The 23798-nt window shown below is 33.6% G+C and overlaps 1 protein-coding gene across 3 annotated transcripts in view; it reads left to right on the top strand.

Moving 5' to 3' along the window:
• EPC2 (enhancer of polycomb homolog 2) overlaps positions 1-23798 on the top strand; it is a 103442-nt gene that overhangs the window by 32287 nt on the left and 47357 nt on the right. For all 3 annotated transcript variants that reach the window (XM_016151135.2, XM_016151136.2, XM_016151137.2), the window contains exon 2: positions 5541-5700. In XM_016151135.2, the coding sequence (XP_016006621.1) occupies positions 5541-5700 (160 nt within the window). The remainder of the gene's footprint in view (positions 1-5540; positions 5701-23798) is intronic.

The following is a 23798-nucleotide window of genomic DNA, read 5'->3' as shown; positions in this document are numbered from 1 at the left end:
TCCTCCTTCATTTCTGATTTTTGGTATTTGAGTTTTCTCTTTCTTAGTTTGTGTATTTCTTAGTTTGTGTATTTTGTTCATCTTTTCAAAACAACTTAGTTCCATTGATTTTCCCCCTGTGTTTTTATTTTCTGTTTCACGTATTTCTGCAATATTTATTGTTTCCTTCCTTTTTTTCAGTTTGGGGTTTTGTTTGTTCTTTTTTTAGTTCCTTAAAGTATAAAGTTAGCTTATTGATTTGAAATTTTTTTAATGTAGGTAGGAATTTACTGCTATGAACTTCCTTCTTAGTATTGCTTTTGCGCATCCCTTAAGTTTTTATGTTGTATTTTTGTTTTCATTTATCTCAATATTTTCTGAATTTCCTTGTGATTTCTCTTTTAACACACTTTTGATTGTTCAAAAGTGTGTTGTTCAATTTTAATGTATTTGTAAATTTTCCAGTTGTTCTTTTGTTGACTTCTAGTTTCATTCCATTGTGTTTGTAAAAGATACTTAGTATGATTTCAATCTTAAATTTTGTAAAACTTGTTTTGTGTCTAGGCAATGTTCTGTCTGAATTTGAGAAGAATGTGTTTAGTTGTCTATTTGTGTTCTTTTGTAGAGCATTGCAGTTTACTAAGATTATTCTAAACCTGTTGTCAGATAATTCACAGATCTCCATTTCTTTAGTGTCAAGTCTTAGAGGTTTATTTTGTTCCTCAGCCATATTTCCCCATTTCTTCACGTGCCTTATTTGTTGCTATAAATTGTGCATTTGTAAAAATAGCCACTTCTTCCAGTCTTTATGAATTGGATTTATACAAGGAAAGACCTTTACTAGTCAGCCCAGATAGGAAGTCTGGAAGCCCACAAACTTTTTTCTGGAGAAGCATCTTCTCTGGCCATGTGCACGTAATTTTCCAGTTAAGAGAAGTTTGTTCTTTTTCAGGAGCTTCTAACCTTTTGCTCTCACTGTGGTCTGTCTGTGGTACTGCAAGTTCTCTGATGCTACAACAGGCCTTTGAGCAATCTTTTGTTCTACACAGTCCCCAAACATCCAAAGAATGCTGGTTTAGTCAGTCCTATGAGTTAGGTGAGATAGACATTAGTCCCTTGGGATGCTCCCCAAAAGCTGAAATGTTGGATGCACGTTTCTCTCTTCTCTTTCCCTCCTAAGGGAGAAGCCGTGAGCAGGGTGTTTCTCCAGATTGCACCAGGCAATATCAGATTATGTCTGTGGTGGTACAGGTTGTCATCCACCGTCTTGCTCTTTGGTGGGCTTTTTTTGATATGCAGATTCATATCTTTTATTTTCAGACATTTGCGGTGTGTGTGTTGGGGGCTGTTGTTTTAAGTATTAGTTCTGTTGCACTGTTTTGTTTTTCTCTTTCAGGGACTCCAATTTTATGAATGTTGTTTTTCTTTCACTGTTTTACATCCTACCATATTCTTTCTTCATTTTTTTTTTCTTTACCTCATTTTTATTCTCTTGGTTATTTAACAGTCTTTATGCAATACATTTTGTTTTTGTTTGAGTATATTTTGTATTGGGCTCATACTAATTTTAGTCTTCATCTCTGAGATACTGCCTTTTTCTTTCCTGAGTTCAGTCAACTCTTTCCATTTTTTATGACTCTTTTACATCTGTCTCTGATCTTAGCTTTTGAGTTTCTCATTCAAGGTGATTTTTTTATATCCCTATGTCCTTATTTGGGGCATATTTAATTAAGTTTATAGCAGTTTTATTAAAGTTATCTTTAGTCCCTCCTCCGCCACCAAGAGTTGAGTTTATCATTAGAAGTATAGTTGAATTTTGTTGTATGATTTTTTTGATACTAACAATAGACTTACTGAGTTTTCTTCTCATTTTTGTAGATTTGGGTGGTTCACAACATTCCAATTTCAATGGCGCCCTCTTCTGTCTGTGTAGAACGATCTGCTTTTGAGGAGTAGAGGCAGTTGAAGGGCTTATCTCATTCTCATTGTTTCTAGCTAGCGTTTCAAAATCCTCATCATCTGGTTTTCTGAGGGATGGATGGGCTCAGTTTTTATCTTTTCTTTCTTTGCAACGATTTGAAACTTCTCTCAGTTTTCATCTCCCAGAATTTTGTTACACTCTTTTTTTGTGCTGATGGCTCATCTCTCATTCTCCTTGTCATTGCAACTTTAAAGTTCCTTAATCCTCCTATGTTAGTAAGTTTCTGTTTTAGGGAGTAGATAAATGGAGACATTGAGTCTTCTATCTTTAATTGGGAGTTTTGCGTATGAATTTTTAAAATACTAACCAATAATCTTTGACTTTATATGCAGCCTGACTCAGTTGATAGATTCCAAAACCCAGCAGGTTGGGACATTAGCTTGGCAAGATGGCAAAGAAACATACAAATATCTACTCATGTGGCCATAGAGCCCTAGTTAACTCATCTCTAAAAGAAGAAAAAAATTTCTACCTTGCAGTGTTGTACATGAATTATTTAGCTTCCTTTATTTAGCTTTTAATCGTTTGTGTTAATTTCACATGTAGTAGAAAAAATATAAGTTACAGAAAATGTATAATATCTCCAGGAAAACACAAAAAACATTTAGGTATAATATAGGTTTCAAAAGGATATTTCAGAATGTCAGTGTAACTATAAGAAGTGATTTTGTATATTTTGATGGAGAGTTTCTTCATTTAAGATGCAAAACTTATAAACTTTTTTCAAAAAACTTAACAAAAGAATACAGATGTACTACAGAAAATTTAGTAAATATAAAAGATCATACCAAAAAATAAAGGCCACCTGAATGGTTAGCATTTTGTGGTATTTTCCTTTTCTGTATTCTTCCAGGCTCTGTTTTCGACATACTCATTTATAATTATACATATTACTTTAAAACCTGCTTTTTAACTTAATATCTTAATGTCTTTTCAAGTTAGTAGAGATCTACATTTTGTTCTTTTTTACTACTACCTAAGAGTTCCATTTTATGTATATAAAATAATTTATATAACTAATTCCCTATTGCCATTAGATTTTTTTGGTATTATAAACAATGCCATGATGAGAACTTTTACTTAGTTACTATTGCCCATTTATGTTGCCTTTTGATAAATTCTGTAAATGGAGTTGGTGGATCAAAGGAATGCCTTTTTAAAGGAAAGGAAATCAAAATAGTGCTTGATATTTAATTATTTTTTACGAACACATGATCTCACCAATGTATAATGCCGCATGTAACAAGGAATCAACATCACTCCTGTCAGTCTCTTCCCTCAGTAAAAACAAATCACAACTTTGGTACCTACTTCTAGAATTTTGTGTGTTTGCCACTGGTAGTTATGGTTATTGTATGAAGCATAGGCCTGTAGAGGTCATACCTTTTGGGGAGAGGCGGTTGGGAGGTGAGAGACTGATAATCTGGGGAAGGAAATGATAGCTGAGAATTTACTTTTCGAGCTAAATTTGGTCTGTAAATTAAAGTGGGAGACATGTCCTTAATATCTGGCTGCACCTCTGTTATCTGCCAGCTGTGTTAATAAGAGTCATCTATGATCTGTTTTTAAGTTTTCTCATTTGTAAAATTAAAATATTAAATCTTCATCTATTAAAGATGTATTTCAATAATTGGATAATGTTTAAAATGTTTTATTTAGAAAGTTCAATATATATCAAAAGAATCTCTTCAGATCAAAAATATGTTGCAAGTTAGCTCAGTTTGCTCTTGTCACCCATATCTGTGCATTATCAGCATTACAAGAACATGGTTTTTTCTTTACTAAGGATGGGATACTAAGGAAAAGTCAACACTGGAGTCAGAGTCCTGAAATTTAACTCATATATTTTACCACAACTAAAAGCAAATCATTCGTTTCTTGAGTTTCATTTATGTAATTGGATGCTATCTATCCTTATGCCCCAAGATCATGAGGGGCTAATAAGTATGTGGTTGTGGACGTACTTTAAGAACTGTACAGCATTATATGAATAAAAGGTGGCATTGCATAATGCATCACTTTCTTTGACCAGGAGGGGTGAAATGTCAGCAAAGTAATAGGAAAACATAGGCTTAGATAATGCTAAAAATTGCTCATTCAGGCAAGGGCCTGGTTTCTTAGTGTTTTGATGGGTGTGTATGTGAGAGACAGAGAGAGAGAGACCCTTGCAATTTCTTAGTTAACTCAGAAGTTTTTACTACTAAAAGATCCTAACTTAAATTGATAATATTATGTATGGGGACAGATATTTAGTGCTCCAAGTTGGTATTCTAGCCTATGAAAACCATATTTCTACTTGGCACTGAAACTGGAGAAACTCTCAACTATAAGCCAGCACCCAGCCTCCTGTCCTTTTCCTTAGCTCCTTCCCTTTTATTGGATATCTTCGGGCTTTTGTCCATTTTGGATATTCTGTTTTATCTACTTGGCTTGTTTCTTCTTTTGCCTTACTAAATCTCCATTGATCCTAACAGTCTTAGTTTAGATTTGTTTGTTTGTTTGTTTGTTTATCTTTTGCTATGAAGACAAGTGGTTGGAGAAGAGACATGCTTGTCAAGCTCATACATGGTTGCATACTTAGATATGTCTCTCTTCCATTAGCTAACTTTCTTAATGGTAGAGTCTTTGTCATTCACTCTAATGATTCTCAGTGACAGGAATGGTGTCTGATAGGTGCTCTGTAATGTGTTGAAAGAATGACTATTGATAAATAATTCTTAATTTATGCGTTGTGGCAGAGCTGTTCTCTTAGATGAGGACCTCTCTAGATGAGACTTGAAGGACTTCCAAAGCAATCCACTGGATATTTTGGAACCTTAAAGAGAGACAGTGTAGCTAGAATGAAAAATGAGAAGAAAGAGTTAAGAGGTAAGGTCATAAAGATATAAGGCCTTATACATCATTGAGTGAAAGGGATCTACTGGGGAATAACATGATCTAATTTTCCTTCTACACGGTCAAGCTGGTTTGTTGGGAATCGTCCATAGTGGGTCAAGAGAGAAAGTATGCATTAAGTGATGGAGGTAATGAAAAGTTATTAGAATCAGCATGTATTTTATAGGAACTTTTTGTTTAACTTTGTTTAAAAATATGTCCTGCCATGATAGTCATATAGTCTGTTGAACAACATTTTATCTTTCTTTGAATTATCCAAAAATTTTTACTGTTGAAATTTCAGATATATAAATGCAGAAGATACTTTAAATCTGTGATAAAAATTGTTTTCTTGTCATTTGGATTTTTGTTTGTAATCTAGTATTGGTGACAAATACCTCAATCACTTTAGCAAACAAGGGATCAATCTTCTTGTAATTAAGATGTTAAATTCTAGTTTGTGAATATGTATATGTTTACTCTTTTAAAATTCTGATTTATTAAAATTCTAATTAAGGTGATTCAGTATAAATAAGTATCAAAGGGGAGCTATGGCAATATTTTCTATAGATCTGCGGCAAAGAAAATACTCGTAATTGATTCTTAAAGCACCTTGCAATTATTAAACGAAATAAAATTTAAATATAATTATGCATTGAATTAACATTATTAAAATAACTTATGTTGCCTACTTTACATTTTCCAGGAACATCATTTACAACGAGCTATTTCAGCACAGCAAGTGTTTAGAGAAAAAAAAGAGAGCATGGTCATTCCAGTTCCTGAGGCAGAGAGCAACGTCAACTATTACAATCGCTTGTACAAAGGAGAGTTTAAACAGCCAAAACAGTTCATTCATATTCAGCGTAAGTTTGTTGATTCATTGTTTTCTGTTTGTAATTTAAATTTATCAACCAGGGAAAATCCTTTTTCTCTTTTGTCCAAAGAGATTTTAATTTTAAATTCATATACCCTGATTAATAGAAAATGTACAGCTTTAAAGAATAAAATCCCTCTGTGCTTAAATTTGAACCTGGAGATCATTTTGAATGTTAGTTGCATTTGGATCATTTGATGTTTATAGTTTAGAATGTCGTATAACATTTATACTTTATTATACAGCTAAAAGTTGGCGGATTACCATACCCAAGTAAGATTTACTTTTAAAGGCCCAGTGGCTGTAACGCTAATTAGATGTGAGTTGTCTGAAAATTTTAAACTTAGATCCTACCTTCATCTAGTTTATAAAATTCTAATTTCACTTGTTACTCTCTTTTTTTTTTTCTTCTTCCTATTGTTACTTTTTAAATGATCACCATCTCTTGCCTTAAAACTATTTTAGGAATTTCCTAACTATTATATTTATTATCCCTCATCTCCTGTTTTCACCCTCTTCTAATCTTTCCACAAAGTCCACTTGTATGAAAGTGGTCTTCCTGAAGTGTCAATCTGATTAAATTATGCTCTGGTTTAAAATACTGTTATTTATTGTCCACAGAAGTTTTTAGCTGATTCTGCAGAGAGAGGGTAGTGGCTTGGTATCTTGTCTGGTAGTGAGTAGTGTAAAAAAAAACCCAAAAAACAAAACACAAAAAACCTACCTAGGGTAGGTTGTTAAAAGAAGAGATTCCAGGTCTCTGCTTCAGGCCTGCCTGTCTGAGAATCTCTGGTATGCAACCTGGTAATAAGTATTTTTTAAAAGTTCCCCAAGTAATTCTGAAACATTTCCAGATTTAGGACTGACTATAAGATCTGTTTTTTTAATCAATTCTGAGATGCACATTTTTTTCATTTGTCATCTTTGAAATGAGATTGCATCTTAAATTGCTATTGTCCTGGAATGAAGTCTGGTTACTCTAAAGAGAATTTATATTTGTTTCTGCCTGGCATCTGAGGACACTACCAACCTGAGACCATTTTTAAGTTCTTTGCTTGTTTTGTTTTGTTTGTTTTTGGACCACAATGGTAGCTTTAGTTCAGACTGCAAACCCGCTTGGAGTTTAGTTCTCAGAGGGAGATTTTTACTCCCCCTTCCACCTAAGGGCAAGTTGAGAAATATAAACTTACTTGCTTTTCCTTTTTGCATGGCCAGTTTATATCTTTACCTTACACTGACATTGTTGTAGGAGTATTCTATCAGATTTCTTAATAGACCCCAGATAAAGCTTTTTTTTTCTTTCTTACTCTATATAAAGGAATGATGCATCTTGTAGTCGATGTCAGGTTAGATTTGACAGACTTTAGTAAAAGCTGAATTCTCAGTTTGAGTATAAGGTTCTTTGTATTTTGTTTCCTGACTGTTCTGCTAACTTCATTTCCTGTTGCTTTTCCCCTCGCTCTGTACCATAGGGACCAACTAAAAATTATACACATTTGCTTTGTTTCACATTTCACAATTCCTTGCATGTGCTATTTAAGTCTTCTTTCCCTTCCCATAGCTCATTTAAGACCTAAGCTCTCTTATGAAGCTTATCTTGACCTTTCTCATTATATCTCTTCTTTGTATCTCAGTATCTTGTATATCATACCTCTATTAGAGAAATCACCATACATCATTGCAATTATTTGTAACCATTCTTTCTCTTTTAGACTGTGAGCTCCTTGAGGGCAGGGGACTTTATTTTCTCTTTGTATCTTTAAAGTGCATGGCTTATAGAGATACTCAATAAATGGCCTGTTTGTTAACTGAATTGTTTTTAAATGTTTTTTGAAAGGCCCTTGGGTGTCAGAATCATTTTCCAGAAACTATTCTGAAGCATTTAAGAGAAACATACATACAAAAATTATTGTCATATGTTTTCTCTGTATTCTTTGACTTCTAATCCCTTTAACTTGTTGAATTTGCCTTTGTATCAGGAAGGAGATAGCTGTGCACAAGAATTTCTCAAGCCAAAATATTCAATTTTTTGTATGTTGAAAACAGTATAGCTGGACAACAGGACCATTTGGGAAAACTATTCTAGGAAACCAAGAACCAAGAAATTGGGTATAACCCATTTGGATCAGGCCCATTGAATACAATAAACATGAATTTTATGTTGGGTTTTTTTTTTTTTCTTTTTCCTTTTTTTTAATTTCATTCTATTGTAAAAAGTGGAATAAAGTTACGTATCTTTTAGTCTGTCAGCATGCATATTCTATGTACTATTCTATACAATATACTATAATGTAATTTTTTATTCTGCTTTTCTACTTATATTTTAAGTTTTTTGGGTTTTCATATAGTCTCTTATTTTCATTTCCAATGTATATTAATTTTTCATGAAATTGATACTCTGAAGTTTGCTTACCTATATGCCTATTATGGGCTTTAAGGTTATCTAATAACATTTTAACTCATGTTATTGAGATTGTTTTTCAAATAAGGGTTTAAAGAAATTTTTTGACATAGCTTCTTTCCAAGCCATAAAATATAAGAAATTTCAGAAAATATTACTCTGCGTTTTTCCTTTTCCTCTTTTAATGATAGATTTGAAAGAATCATAACTTGCATGGCTAGAAAAAGACATTGTAAAGTTGCCACAGACAGAGTAGCCTAGTTAGGCCTATCACATTGCTTGCCTGGGCTTTGGCAGAAACATTTTTGTTCTCTCTGCATTGCTCTGCATGCCTTCTAGGCCATATCCACGCTGCCACTATTGTGATTATTACCCATCTAGAATTTTTCAAAAACTCTCTGTTGCCTGTAAGAAAATTTTTAACACTTTTGTATGATGTTTAAGGCTCTCTACTGTGCCAGTCCAGCCACAGTTCCATGCATGTTCTTCTACTATGACACTAACTTATTGAAATGAACTGTTGGAAGGTCTGTTTCCTACTCTTGATTGTATAGCCCTCAGGAACAGAAGCTCCATCTCATTCACCATACAGTCCCTACAGTTTCAACATATTCCCCTCCCCATCAATTTCTGTAACTCTTCACACTTTCAGCTACAGTAACAAGCTTCTTGCAGCTCTCTCTGACTTAAACCTGTTTCTGCAATCCTCCATGCCTCCACATAGCCTTTTACTTCTTCACTTATTAAAATATAACTTGTTCTCCACGTCTGGGACACCTTTTCCTGACCCCTATAAGCCCTTGGCACTGTTTACCGCAAGCTCTCTTGTATCATGTGCACACCCTCGATGTGGCATAGACCACTTTCAGTTTTGATTGTTTGCCCTTTTGCCTCATTAGGCATAATGCTCATTGAGAGCAGGGGCATTTTTTACTTTTAATTTCACTGCCTAGGATTATCATTATTATTATTTGCTATTGAGTTTTATGAATTCCTTAATATATTTTGGATACTAGCATAGAACCTAGCATGTGGTTAGGTATGTAATTAAATATTTGCTGAATACATAAATGAACGAGTGAATGGATAATCGAAGATAAAAATATATACCTTGTGATATTTTTCAGACAAGGTAGTACTCAAAATTGTACACAGAATCAAATATAATAAAATTACTGGTGTATAAAATGAAATTGGGAGACTCACTCTGTGGATCCAAGTTAGAAATTAAATATTAGCTCTGTTATTCGCCAAAATGTCATTTTAGGGCAAAAAGTTTCCACCAAAAGGGAGTTGGGAGTGTAATGATACCAGTTTTGGTATGGATGTGAGGTAAACCTTATTCTTTCCTGTCCCTTTCAGTACTAGTTTTCCATAGTCACTCATACTGGTATTTTGGGGAACTTATTGGGTAGTCTTACCAGGTTAGAAGCATCTTGAAAGCAAATAGTTTTTGATGATCCAAGATACTAAAACTTTCTCATTTAGGCTAATTCTACACACTAATATCGTGTGACACATGCAGAAAATGCTGCCTCCATTTTACCTACTGTTATAACAAATTTACTTTGGGTATCTCAATTCAGATTTTATAATTCTTTTATTCCTTTTGGAGTTTAAAACTTGATCAAATTCAGGATCCAAACTTTTCTTCTTAAAGAAATGACCTTGTTTACATTGCAATAAGTTTTTTATTTTGACCTCCTGTGACCCCTTCAATATATTTTACAGTTCACATTAAGTATTTCAAAATTTTAGAACATAAAGGAACTTGATAAATTGTTTCATGAGTATTCTGAATTTAATATGTGTCTAGTTTTAACTCAACTGGTTCTTGGAAACAGAACTCCTTTCTTTGCATGTTTTGAGAGGAAACTTCACTTTCCCTTTTCGGTGCATTACACCTACAAACAAATCAGTGGACCATCTCACCTGCTTCTTGGCTATAAGAAAAGAGAATTCAGGAGAAAGGGTAGATGGGGATAGCACCCTCTTACTGGTTAGGGAGAGAAAGCTACTCTAAGGAAATTAAATTCTGATGTTTGTATCCGCAGCCAAGATCATAAGTCCTAGAAAAGTGCCTGTCTGTGTGTGTATGCTACTATACACCTCAGTACACTTGAAGCTGGCTCCTTCTATGTTCAGTGAAACTGACTAGTCAGTCTACACTGAGAAAAGAAAGTTTTCGTTCAGCGTAAATTGGACCTGCAGAGTCCACTAGGTTTTCAGCAAGAGTGAGACAGATGCTGACCTAACATCCAACTTCAATCTCATTTTCCTTGGAATGTCCTTTGCTTTCTCCTCTTTAAACAAAAATGATGATAATTGACCCTTCGCCCTGACAGGACAAGCATGTTTTGATTGGAAAGAGTTGGTAAAGATTCAAATGAGGAGCATTGTTTTATTTATACAGCAAAACTTCTTGGTGAAAAGGATGCATTTTTAGGAGAACATCAGTTTCTTATAAAGTTGTCACTGGATATATATTAAGAAATCAAATCAAGCATCAATCTCATGATGTGATACCACATATTTAAATAAATACTTGAAAAACAGTGTCACAACTACAAAAGCAGATTAGATTAGATTTGTGGAACCATTCTAAGTGAAGCTAGATTCTAGGTTGGAGTGATTAGAGGGGTGATAACAGGGACAATGAGCAAGGTCTGGCACTGAGAGCAACCCATATTCAGACCAGATGGCTTTAAGAATCTTCCTTTCTTCTCAAGATTGGGCTGAGCCTCCTGTCCTTGAGTGTGGGCACTAGGGGGGAAATAGTAGGCCAGTGTCTGGGTAGCTACTAATCCGGGAAGGGGGAAGAGCCCCAAAACTCTTAAAAATATTAAATATTAAAGTAATGCCAGGTGTTCGTGGTGAAAAGCAAAATATTCATTTGGCAGTCTGGAATAGATGAAAGAGAAGTCTGAGTACAACGACAGTGCCCCTTGGGCCTATATGCATTTATTTCTGTCCACTATTTAAAAAAAAAAAAATTGAGATGACTATGAATGAAATGCAGCACAATAAATTAAAGGCCATGGTTAAAGAAATCAGGGAGAAAATAAAGACACTATAGTAAGAGATAATTTCGATACATAGCAGTAAGTGCATATTTTAGGCATGATGTAATTAATAGACAAAGCAAAAAAGCTTGGTTTCAAGGTGCCTATTTTAGTGTTTTCTGGCACTGAAGCATTTAGAACTCTCCTGTGGGGCCACACGAAGAATATACTGTGATGTATCCCAGCAGCAAACCTGATTGTACTAATAGGCATTACCAGAAAAAGGCCTTCAACATACACCTAGTAACTAGCATTTCCATAGAAGATTCTTCACTGGTTTGTTCAGAGGAGACTAAAATGGATAATAGAAGTGATGTAAAAGATGAAAGAATAAAAAAGTGGCTTTTACGATGATGTTTTTTAAATGTTCCTCACTGTCCCTGTTATCACCCCTCTAATCACCCAAACTGGGATCTAGCTTCACCTAGAATATGTTCTCCACAAATCTAAATACAATCTGCTTTTGTACTTGTAACACTGTTTTTCTAGTATTTAAAATATGATATTTTTGTGATTGTTTTCTCACTGTCGTTCTTCAGTAAAGTCAAACTAATCAAAAGTGTAGGGATGTAAAACATCCTCCCACCATGGAGGTTAAGTAAAGCCACCCGCCCTCCCCCCCTTTCCTAAATTGGACCTTGTTCAAAAATAGTTGTTTCTCATCACTGAGTTAAGAATCTCCTTTGCTTCTCTGGTTAAAAAAAAGAAAAGAGGGTATGGGGGGATCGGAGAAATTGAGATTTATTCTCTATAGTGAAAAGTAAAATGCTCATTGCAGAAAAAAGTTGATTTTATTGCACAGATAACCAACAGATAAAAGTTGTATTTTCTTCCCTTTTCCCCTACATTTGCATTATGTTTTATGTATATGTGTGTATTTGTGGCTTTTGCTTTTTAAATAACTAATTTTTAAAACCGTAAAATATTACAAGAAAATTTGTATCTCATAGTGGTTAACAGGAATCTGTAAGAAAGCAATCTAGTACCGAAAGTTTTTATTTGTTTACATTTGAATTAAAGAATTTTACACCCAGGTTATATGTGGTTTTGTTATATTAGTAAAATATGAGTTTGTATATTAGTAAATAATAGTAAATTAGTAATCTGCATTAGTAAAAATATAATTTGGATTTCAAAGAAAAATAGGATTTTAGGCTTTTTAAAAAAGGGGTTTTTTTTGTTTTTTTGTTTTTTTTTTTTTGAGAGCTAGTGTTCAATGAACTCTTTAGATAAAGCCTTATTTGACTTAGAGCCATTTACAATCTTGTTATCTAATCCAGCTACATAATCTTTTTGGGATATAAAATTTGTAGGATGCCAATACCTATGTTCTTTAAGGGCATATACATGACTTTAGTATTTCCTGAGGAAATACCCTCTATAAGAGTTTTTCCCCTTTTTCCCTCATTAAGGGTATTAATTGCCAAAATGCTTAAGAAACAAAATTTGTATAACCTGATATTAATGAGACGTTCCAGTTCTGGTACTTATTTTAGTTACTAACTGTGTTAATTTTGGTCAAGGTATCTGGTTCATCTAGAGTTTTATTAGATACTTATATTGAGGGAGGGAAAAATAATGCCTACGTCATATGATTGCATGAAAAATAAAATGAAATAATTTTAGAATAGCCACTGTTACTTACATGTTAATTTCTGCCCCCTACTAACGTCTAACCTGGTGCCACAAAACCACAACCACATGTTCAAAATTCTGGGCAAAAGCCAATGAGTTCTAGATTTAGAGAACTGTATTTTGAGCAGATTTAGGCAGTTTTTTGTAACTGATGGGAAGAGAAAAATGGAAAAGAACAATTGAACATAACTAATTGTCCATCTGTGGAATGTGGAAATGAAATATGTTTAGGTGTGACTCCATAATATCTCCTAATAATTAATACATGTTGAGTGTTTATGATGAACTAAATATTGTTAGTGGTCTGTATTTTTAACTTATTTCATACCCATGAAAACTGTATGAGGTAGGTAAAATTATTTCCCTCATTTTGTAGAGGTCATAGTGGTCTGTAAATACAGACAAGTTTAGGAGCATACTCCCAAGACCTTGTAATTAGGGAGCCAGAATTTGAGCTAGGCAGTCAGATTCCAAAATTCATCCCCCCACCCCACCCCGCCACCCTATGTTTTATTGAGATGTAATTGATATATATAGCACTGTATAAGTTTAAGGCGCACAGCATAATAATGATTTGATTTAACATGTGTTGTATAATGATTACCACAGTTTCATCCATCACCTAATACAGTTACCCAAAGGAAAAAAAAAAATTTTCTTGTCATGAGAACTCTTAAAAAATACTCAATCTCTATATATCATGTAGAAAGTAGTATTAAGTATAGGCATCATGGTACATATTCCGTCCTAATACTTATAGCTGGAAGTTTGTACCTTTTGACTATATTTTCATCTGGTTCGCCCCTCCCTTCACCTCTAGTAACCACAAATCTGATCTTTTCTATGAGTTTTTGTTTTGGGGGGTTTTTAGTGGTAATGGCTTATTTTTGGATTCCACATGTAAATGAGATCATACAGTATCTGTCAGACTTAATTCTCTTAGTGTAATCCATGTTGTCACAAATGACAGGAGTTTCTTCTTTTTAATGACTAAATAATACTGTGTGTGTGTGTCACAACTTTGCCCATTCATCCGTCAATGAACATTTAGGTTGTTTCTATTCTTAGATGTTGTAAATATGGCTGCTATGAACAGGGGGATGCAGATATCTCTTCAGCATAGTATTTTTGATTCCTTTGGGTTTATTCTCAGAAGTGGAATTGTTGAATCGTGTGGTAGTTCTAGTTTTAGTTTTGAGGAGCCTCCATATTGTTTTCCATAGTGGCCGTACCAATTTATATTCTCACCATCAGTACACAGGGGTTCCCTTTTCTCCATTTTCTTGCTAGCATCTATTATCTCTTGTCTTTTTGATGCTGGCCATTCTGTTGTAGGTGACATCTCATTGTGGTTTTGATTAGAATTTCCCTAATTAGTGATGCTGAGCATTTACTCATGGACCTGTTGGCCATTTGTGTATTTTCCTTAGGTAAGTGTCTATTCAGGTCCTTTGCCCATTTTTTAGTTGGATTAATCATTTGTTTTTTTAAGATAGTTTTAGATTTACAAAAAAAAAAAAATGAGCAGATAGTATAGTAAGTTCCCATATGTTACTCCCTACACACACACATACATACTCACATTTTTCACTGTTTGTATTGTTTTATGGACTTAAAAAAATTCATGTTATGGATCCACCATTACATTATCCTACAGAATACATTTACCATCCTAAAAACTCCTATTTTTCACCTATTTGCCCCTTCAAATCCCTGGCTACCTTAATCTTTTGCCTTTTACAAAATATCATATGGGTAGAATTATGCAGTACTTAGAGTTTTCAAACTGGCTTCTTTCACTTAGCAATATGCATTTAAGGATCTTCTATGTCTTTTTGTGGCTCGATAGCTTATTTCCTTTTATTATTGAATAATTTTCCATTGTGCAGAAACACCACAATTTGTTTATTCATTCATCTATTGAAGGACATTTTGTTGGTTGCTTCCAATTTTAGACGATTGTTAAAAAAAAAAAAAAAAACTGCTCTGAATATTCTTTTGCAGGACATAAATTTTCGACTCCTTTAGATAAATACCTGGGTATGGCAAGACAAGGTTCAGCTTTGTAAGAAACTGCCAAACTGACTTCCAAAACAGCTATAACATATTGCATTCCTACCAGCAGTGAATGAGAGAGTTCTTGTTGCTTTGTATTCTCATCAGTATTTGGTGTTGTCAGTTTGGGGATTTTAACCATTCTAATAGGTATGTAATGGTATGTTACTAATTAACAATTTCCTGGTAACCTAAGATGCTCAGTATCTTTTTATAGGATTGATTGCTATTTGAATATCTTCCTTGTTGAGGTATTTGTCTTCTTAATGTTGAGTTTTAAGTGTTCTTTGTATATTTTGGATACAAGTCCTTCATCAGATATGTGTGTTTTAAAAATATTTTCGCTCAGTCTATGCCTTGGCTTTTCATTCTTTTCATAATGTCTTCATATAGCAGAAGTTTTTAATTTTAAGTCTCATTTAATTTTTTTCTTGCATGAATTGTGCTTCTAAAATCTCATCACCAAAAGTAAGATCATCTATATTTTCTCCAGTTACTTTCTAGTCGTTTTATAGATTGTGTTTTACATTTAGGTCTGTGATCCTTTTTGAATTAATTTTTGTGAAAGATATAATGTTTATACCTAGATTCAGTTTTTTATATATGGATGTTCAGTTGTTCCAGCACCATTTGTTGAAAAGACTATTATTTTTCCATTGAATTGTCTTTGCTCCTTTGTTAAAAATCAATTGACTATGTTTGTATGGGTTTATTTCTAGGGTTTTTATTCTGTTCCATTGATTTTTTTTTTTTTTTTTTGGCGGGGGGTCAATTCTTTCATCAATAACACACTATCTTAGTTATTGTAGCTTTATAGTAAGTCTTTGAGTCTTTCCCTCTGACTTTGTTCATCACCTTCAGTATTCTGTTGATTCTTCTGGACCTTTTGTTTCTCCCTAAACTTCACAATCAGTTTGTCAACATCCACAAAATAACTTGCCAGGATTTTGATTGAGATTGCATTACATCAATAGATCAGGTTGGGAAAAACTGACATCTTAACAATATTGTCTTCCTATCCGTGAAAGCGAATATCTGTTTATGTAGTGCCTCTTTAATATGTGTCACCAGAGTTTTGTAGTTTTTCTCATATAGAATTTTTACATATATTTTTTAAAGATTTATACTATTTCATTTTGGGGGATGCTAATGTAAATGGTTTTAGTTTTACATTTCACTCTTTTGTTTCACTAGATAGAGAAGCATATAACTTTTATGTATTAACTTTATGTTCTGCAACCTTGCTATAATCACTTGGTTCCAGAAGATTTCGTCATTCTTTTAGATTTTCAACAGAGATCGTCATGACATCTGTGAACAAAAACAGTTTAATTTCTCCCTTCCCAATCCTTGTAACTTCTATTTCTTTTCGTTGTTGTTACATTAGTTGAGACTTTTCAACAATATTGAAAAGCACTGGTGGGAGGGAATGTCCTTCTTTGCCTTGTTTCTGATTTAAGTGAGAAAACTCTTAGTTTCACACCATTAAATATATTAGTTAAAACTAAGTGTTTTGTAGATGTTCTTTATCGAGTTGAGGAGATTTCCCACTATTCCTAGTTTGCTGAGAGGTTTTTTGTTTTTTTTTTTTAATCATTGACAGATGCTGGATTTTATTAAATGCTTTTTCTGCATCTGTTGATATGACTTTATGATTTTTCTTCTATATCGATGTTGATTACATTCATTCATTTTTCCCAGCCTTGCATAAAAAAAAAAGTGGGATAAATCCTACTTGGTTATGGTATAAAATTTTTTTTTACATTAGATTTGATATTCTGATAAATTTGTTGAAGATTTTTGCATCTATGTTCATGTTCATGAGAGATATTGGTCTGTAGTTTTCTTGTCATTTCTTTGGTTTTGGTTTTAGGGTAATGCTGGCATCATAGAATGAGTTAGGAAGAATTCCCTCCACTTCTGTCTTCTGAAAAGCATTGTAAAGAATTGATATAATTCCTTACTTAATTAAATGTTAGATAGAATTCACCCATGAACCTATCTGGTTTCTGGTGCTTTCAGTTTGGGAAGATTTTTAATCATTGATTCAATTTCTTTAATAGATATAGGCTCTTTCAGATTGTATCTTTTTGTGTGTGTGAGTTTTGACAGACTTTGAAGAATTGGTCCATTTCATCAAGCTTACCAAATTTGTAGGTACAGAGTTGTTCAAAGTATTTGATTGTCCTTTTAATGTCCATGGGTTCAGTAGTGATGCTCCCTATTTTTTTTATTTCTGATATTAACTAATTATGTTTTCTCTCCTTTTTTTCTTTGCTTGGGTAAAGGCTTAGTGATTTTTTTAAAGTTTTAGTTTAGTTATTTTTCTCTTGATTTCTTGTTTTCAATTTCAGTGATTTCTGCTCTATTTCTTAGTATTTCTTGTGTTAATAACAGAATTTGATTTGCTGCTTCCTTTTTAGTTTTAGCAAGTGGAAGCTTAGATTATTGACTTTAGATCTTTCTTTTTTTCTAATATATGCATTCAGTGGTATAAATATCTCTCTAAGCACTGTTTTCAGTGCATCTCACAAATTTTGCTGAGGTCATTTTCATCTTCATTTTGTTCAAAATATCTTAAAATTTCTCTTGAAATTTTTTCTTTGGCCATATTTATAAGTGTGTTGGTTAATCTAAGTATTTTGGGATATTATAGCTATCTTTCTATTACTAATTTCTAGTTTAAGTCCATTGTGATCTAAAAACAGACATTGAATGATTTTTATTCTTTTAAATTTGTTGTTTTTAATGGCCCAGAATGTGGTCTCTTGTTCAGTGTTCTATGTGAGCTTGAGAAGAATGTGTAATATGCCTTCGTTGGCTGAAGTAATCTATAGGTGTCCATTATATCCACTTGATTGATGGTACTATTGAATTCAGCTATCTCCTTATTGATTTTCTGCCTCCTGGGTCTGTTCATTTCTCTTTGGTGGGGAAGGGATGTTAAAGTCTCTAACTATAGTAGAGGACTCATCTATTTTTTTCTTGCAGCTCCTCCATTTTTTTTGCCTCACACATTTTGATGCTACGCTATTAGGCATATACACATTGACTATTGACCCCTTTTTTATATAATGCCCTTCTTTATCCCTGATACCTTTCCTTGCTCTGAAGTCAGCTCTATGTGAAATTAATATATCTCCTACCACTTTCTTTTGATTAGTTTTAGCATAGTATATCTTCATCTTTTTACTTTATAATCTATATGTGAATTTATATGTAAAGTGGGGTTTTGGTAGATAAGAAGTTGGGGCTTGTTTTTTGACCCATTCTGACAAGCTTTGTCTTTTAATGGGTGTATTAGACCATTAATGTTTATAGCAATTACTGGCATGGTTAAATTGATATCTACCATGTTTGTTACTTTTATTTATTTGTTGCTGTGTTCTTTGTTCCTTCTTCCATACTTTTACTGCCTTTTTTGGTTTTAATTTAATTTCCATTTCTCTGTCTTTTGTTAGCATATCAATTATGCGTTTGTTTTTTTTTTTTTTTTTTTACTTTTTTTAGTGGTTGCCCTAGAATTTGCACTATACATTTACAGATAATCCAAGTTCACTTCCAAATAACACACCACTTATTGGTAGTGCAAGTGCCTTAGAACAACAAAATATTTTTGATTCCTCCCCCTTTTTCCTTGTATCATTGCCATCATTTTGTTTTGCTTATACACAGCATACATAATCAAATACATTGTTACTATTATTATTTTGTACAAAACTGTTGTGTTAGATCAATTAAGAATAAGAAAATAAAAGATTTTATTACCTTCACTTATTTTTCAGAGCTCTTCCTTTCTTTATATAAATCTGAGTTTCTGACCTATATCATTTTTCTTTTCTCTGAAGAACTTTTTTTTAACACTTCTTGTAAGGCAGGTCTGCTGGCAACAGACTTTCTCAATATTTGTCTGAAGTCTTTATTTCTGCAGTTTTGAAGGATAATTTCATAGAGTACAGAATTCTAGGTTGGTGAATTTTTTCTCTCAGCATTTATTTCATTCTCTCCCTTGCTTGCATGGTTTCTGAGAATCAGATGTAATTCGTATCTTTGCTCTTCTCTGTAGGTAAGATGTTTTACTCCCTCTGGCTCCTTTCAAGATTTTTTTTAATTGTCGATTTTGATTTTATGAAATTTGAATATTATGTGGCCAGAGATGGTGAGGTTTGGGAGAGGGGCATTTTCCCTGCCTGGTGTTTTCTGCATTTCCTGAATCAGTGGTTTGGTAGCTGACATTAATTTGGGGAAAATTTTCAGCCATTGTTGTTTCAGATATTAGATCTATTCCTTTTTGTCTTTTCTTTTGGTAATCTTTTTACACATATGTTACCCTTTTATAGTTGTCCCACAGTTCTTTGATTTTTTTTTAAACTCTTTTTCTCTTTAGTTTCCAGTTTTGGAAATTTCTATTGTATTATTGTCACACTCAGAGATTCTTTCCTAAGCCACTCCACTAATGAGCCCATCAAAGACATTCTTTCTATTTACAGTATTTCTGATTGCTAGTATTCCATTTAGATTCTTTTTTAGAATTTTCATCTTTCTGCTTAGATTATGTATCTGTTCTTTCATGGCGTCTACTTTTTCTATTAAAGCCTTTAATCATTGTGTTTAAATTTCCCGATCTAATAATTTCAACATTCCTACCATATCTCACTCTGTTTATGATGCTTGTTCAGCCTCTTCAAACTGTTTTTTGCCTTACCATGCCTTTCTGTTGAAAAGTGACAGTGATGTACTAGGTTTAGGTAAAAGGAACTAAGAAAAATAGGACTTTAATGATGTAGTGGTAAGGTATGGATGGAAGGGAAGCATTCTAAGTCTTAGATTAGGTCTCAGTCTTTTGGTGACCTACTGGCCCTGGACTCTGTACTTGACTAGTGCTTTTCAGTTTTTCTCTCACCTTAGATGGAACAGGATGCCTACAGGTTGTTGGAGTTGGGTATTTCCTTTACCCCAGGTCAGTGAGGCTCTGATAAAGTCCCAGAAAGTTTGGCTGTGGTAAAATAGTTTCTCCTGAGTGACTTTGTTAGGAAGAATACAGTGCTCTGGCATATTTCAGATGGTTCCTTTTCCCTTCCTCTTGCCTGAAGCAAGAGGGGATTTTCCTCTAATATTCACTGTGAGGACCTGGTAGAGTTCCTGGAGGTAAAACTTACCAAAATGTATCTTACTCCCCCACCCTCCCACTCTTCATTACAGGGTCCCCCTAGAGTTTTTCCTCAGACTTGTCTACACTGAGATTCCAGCAGTTTGTTGATTGCAGTTCATGTTTTCCTACCCTGGCACTGGTTCCCAGGGTGGTTTCTGCTAGTGAGTTTCTGCTCTGGTAAGTTGTGATTCTCTGTCTTTACCTGCCTTTCCAGTTTTGGGGACAGCTGTTTGCCCTGTGGCCTCACTTCTCTGATGGAAATAAGAAGAGTTTTTGATTTTTTTAGTTTAACTTTTTCTTGTTAGAATAGAGTGGTAACTTAAAAGCTCTTCATATCTGACTGGAAACAGGAAGTCCTATCTATGATTTTGTTTTTAACTTGTTAAAATTAACAGATTGCTATTTTTTTTTGGAGGGAGATTTTTTTTCTAGTTTTCACATACAATTTCATAGTTTTTAAAATAAATTCATTTAAATTAGTTTCAGGTATACAGTACATTGGTTACACATCTATGATGTTCATAAAATGATCCCCCCAATTGCTCCTTCCCTCCCCTGGTCCTCCACTTAGCCATCATATCATTGCTAACTGCATTCCCTCTGCCATGCTCCCCGTGCCCAACTATCAACTGCTAATTTGTACTTCTTTAACCCTTCACCCCATTCTCTCAGCCCTCCAACCCCCCCCCTCTGTCCGTCACCAAATTGTCCACTATATTTGTGAGTCTGTTTTTGATTAGTTTGTTCTTTTTGTTCCTTAGATACCTCATATAAGCAAAATCATATAGTATTTATCTTTCTCTCTGACTCATTTCACTCAGAGTAGTAACCTCTCTGTCCATCTATGTTGTTGCAAATGGTAGGATTTCATTTTGTTTAATGGCTGAGTAATATTCCATTTTATATATGAACCATAATTTCTTTATCCAATCATCCGTTGATAAGAATTTAGGTTGCTTCCATATTTTGGCTATTGTAAATTGTGCTGCCATGAATATTGGAGTGCATAGATCCTTATGAATTATTGTTTTGTTTTCCTTTGGATAAATACCCAGAAGTGCAGTTGCTGGGTCAAAAGGTATATCAATTTTTAATTTTTTGAGGAACCTCCATACTATTTTCCATAGCGTCTGTACCAGTTTGCAATCCCACTAACAATGTATGAGGGTTCCCTTTTCTCCGCATCCTCTCTGACACTTGCTGTTTTTTGATGTATTGATGAGGGCCATTCTGACAGGTGTGAGGTGATACCTGATGATTAGCGACCTTGAGCATCTTTTCATATGTCTGTTAGCCATCCATATTTCCTCTTTGGAGAAGTATCTGTTCAGATCTTGTGCCCATTTTTTAATTGGATCGTTTGTTTTATTTTGTCGTTGAGTTGTGTAAGTTCTTTATAAATTTTGGGTATTAACCCCTTATCAGATGTATCATTAGCGAGTATCTTCTCCCAAACAGTCATTTGTCGTTTTGTTTTGTTGATGGTTTCTTTTGCTGTACAAAACCTTTTTAGTTTGATGTAGTCCCATTTGTTTATTTTTTCTTTTGTTTCCCTTGCCCAAGGAGATATACCTGAAAAGAAATTCCTGTTAATGATATCAGAGACTTTACTGCCTGTGTTTTCTTCCAGAAGTTTTATGGTTTCGGGTCTTACATTTAAATCTTTAATCCATTTTGAGTCTCTTCTTTTATACGATGTGAGAAGATGGTCCAACTTCTTTTATTGCATGTATCTGTCCAATTTTCCTAACACCATTTATTGAAGAGATTGTCTTTACCCCATTGTATATTCTTGCCTCCTTTGTCATATAGTAAATCAGCGTATAGACGTAGATTTATTTCTGGGCTCTCTCTTCTATTTCATCGATCAATATATTTGTTTTTATGCCAGTACCATGCCGTTTTGATTACTATAGCCTTGTAGTATAGTTTGATATCAGGTAGTGTCATACCTCCAACTTTGTTCTTCTTTCTCAAGATTGCCATGGCTATTTGGGGTTTTTTATGACTCCTTATAAATTTTAGGATTATTTGTTCTAGCTCTCTGAAAAATGCCATTGGTATTTTGATAGGGATTGCATTGGATCTATAGATTGCTTTGAGTAGTATGGTCATTTAACAATGTTGATTCTTCCTACCCATGAACATGGTATATGCTTCCATTTATTTGTCTATTCAATTTCTTTTATTAATGACTTAAAATTTTCTGAGAGCAGGTCTTCCGCCTTCTGGTTAATTTGATTCCCAAGGTACTTTATCGTTTTGGACACAATTGTAAGTGAGATTGGTTTCTTAATTTCTGAAAGTTCATTGGTGTATAAAAATGCCAGTGACTTCTGAATATTTATTTTGTAACCTGCTACTTTCCTGAATTTATTGATTAGTTCTAACATTTTTATGGTGGAATCTTTAGGGTTCTCTGTCTATATATAGTATCATGTCATTGGCAAATAACGAGAGTTTTACTTCTTCCTTTCCAATTCAGATGCCTTTTATTTCTCTTTCTTGTCTTATTGCTGTGGCTAAGACGTCCAATACAATGTTGAAGGGGAGTGGTGAAAGTGGGCGTCCTTGTCATGTTCCTGATCTTAAGGAAAATGCTTTTAGCCTTTCCCCTTTGAGTATGATGTTAGCTATAGGTTAGAGGGGGAATTTTTGATAACATTGCTTGCATCTGTGGCTTTCTCTTTTTAATTAGAAGTTTATAAAACAATTTTAAATTTATTCTTTTGGGATTTCTTATTATTTATTTTTTTAAATGTCCTAAATAGTAGTAAATATTTGCCTTTAGATAAAATGGCTTTATTTAATAGGGAAACCATTCAGAGCCAGGTATGGTCAATAATTTAGTTATTACTTTGGTTTCAAATAAATTTTTGACTGTAAAATATTAGACTGTTATATCTTATATCACTTATAATTTTGTTTCGAAGGATTTCCAAGAAGAGTTTCCCAAATGGTTTTCTGTGGATAGCCTCCTTGAGGATTAAGATCATGGCGCGTTCATTATGAATCATCAGAGCCCTTTGTAAAGAAAAGTCTCATTTTATTTTTTTTTTCACCTCAGTGAAGACAAAATGATCTGAGTAGGTTTTATATTGTGTTCTGAAATATAAGGTTTTTAAAACAATAGTTTTAAGAATTGGAAAATATTTTATTGCAGCTCATTTTTTCATTGACTCCTCAGTATTAGTTGGCCCACTATATTAAGGGCCCAGTTTTGGTGATATAAAGTCCATTTTTTATTCTAGCCTCAGTCATGAATTTTACATTCTGTGTAGTAACTGATAATTATTTGACCACTCTTTCTGGCAACATCTCTAGTGAATTTTTAGACATTAAAGATATTAAAGCAGGAACTGATGGCCAAAGTGTTATATTGGGAATTCAGAAATCCTATTGCTGAAGAATTGAGTTACAATGACAGATAGGTTGTTTTGAAGAGAACATGATGGCACTGGAGGAATAAAATTATGCATAGTTAATGAGTGAGATACCAGCTGCAAATTTATCCCTTTACTTGAGACAGTCACTTTATATTATAATTGTGTCAACTTTTTAGGCAGTTACTTAGAAGGAAGAAACCATATTCATCTCTTTGATTACTGTGTTTTTGGTTACTTTGACCCTGTTCTAGTAGTACTTGGCATATAATGTTAAAAGAAACAGATAGGAATAGTCATGAAGTTTCTAATTTTCTGGATTACAGAATTTAATCTTTGAGAATAGCTATATTAGACATCTATATCCTAGAACTGGGTTCTGAGAAAATTGTGCTTAAA

This window comes from Rousettus aegyptiacus, unplaced genomic scaffold (assembly GCF_014176215.1).
Source record: "Rousettus aegyptiacus isolate mRouAeg1 unplaced genomic scaffold, mRouAeg1.p scaffold_m13_p_2, whole genome shotgun sequence".
NCBI lineage: Eukaryota > Metazoa > Chordata > Mammalia > Chiroptera > Pteropodidae > Rousettus > Rousettus aegyptiacus.
The sequence above is the reverse complement of the archived record's forward strand: the minus strand, read 5'-3'. Positions and strand labels throughout refer to the sequence as shown.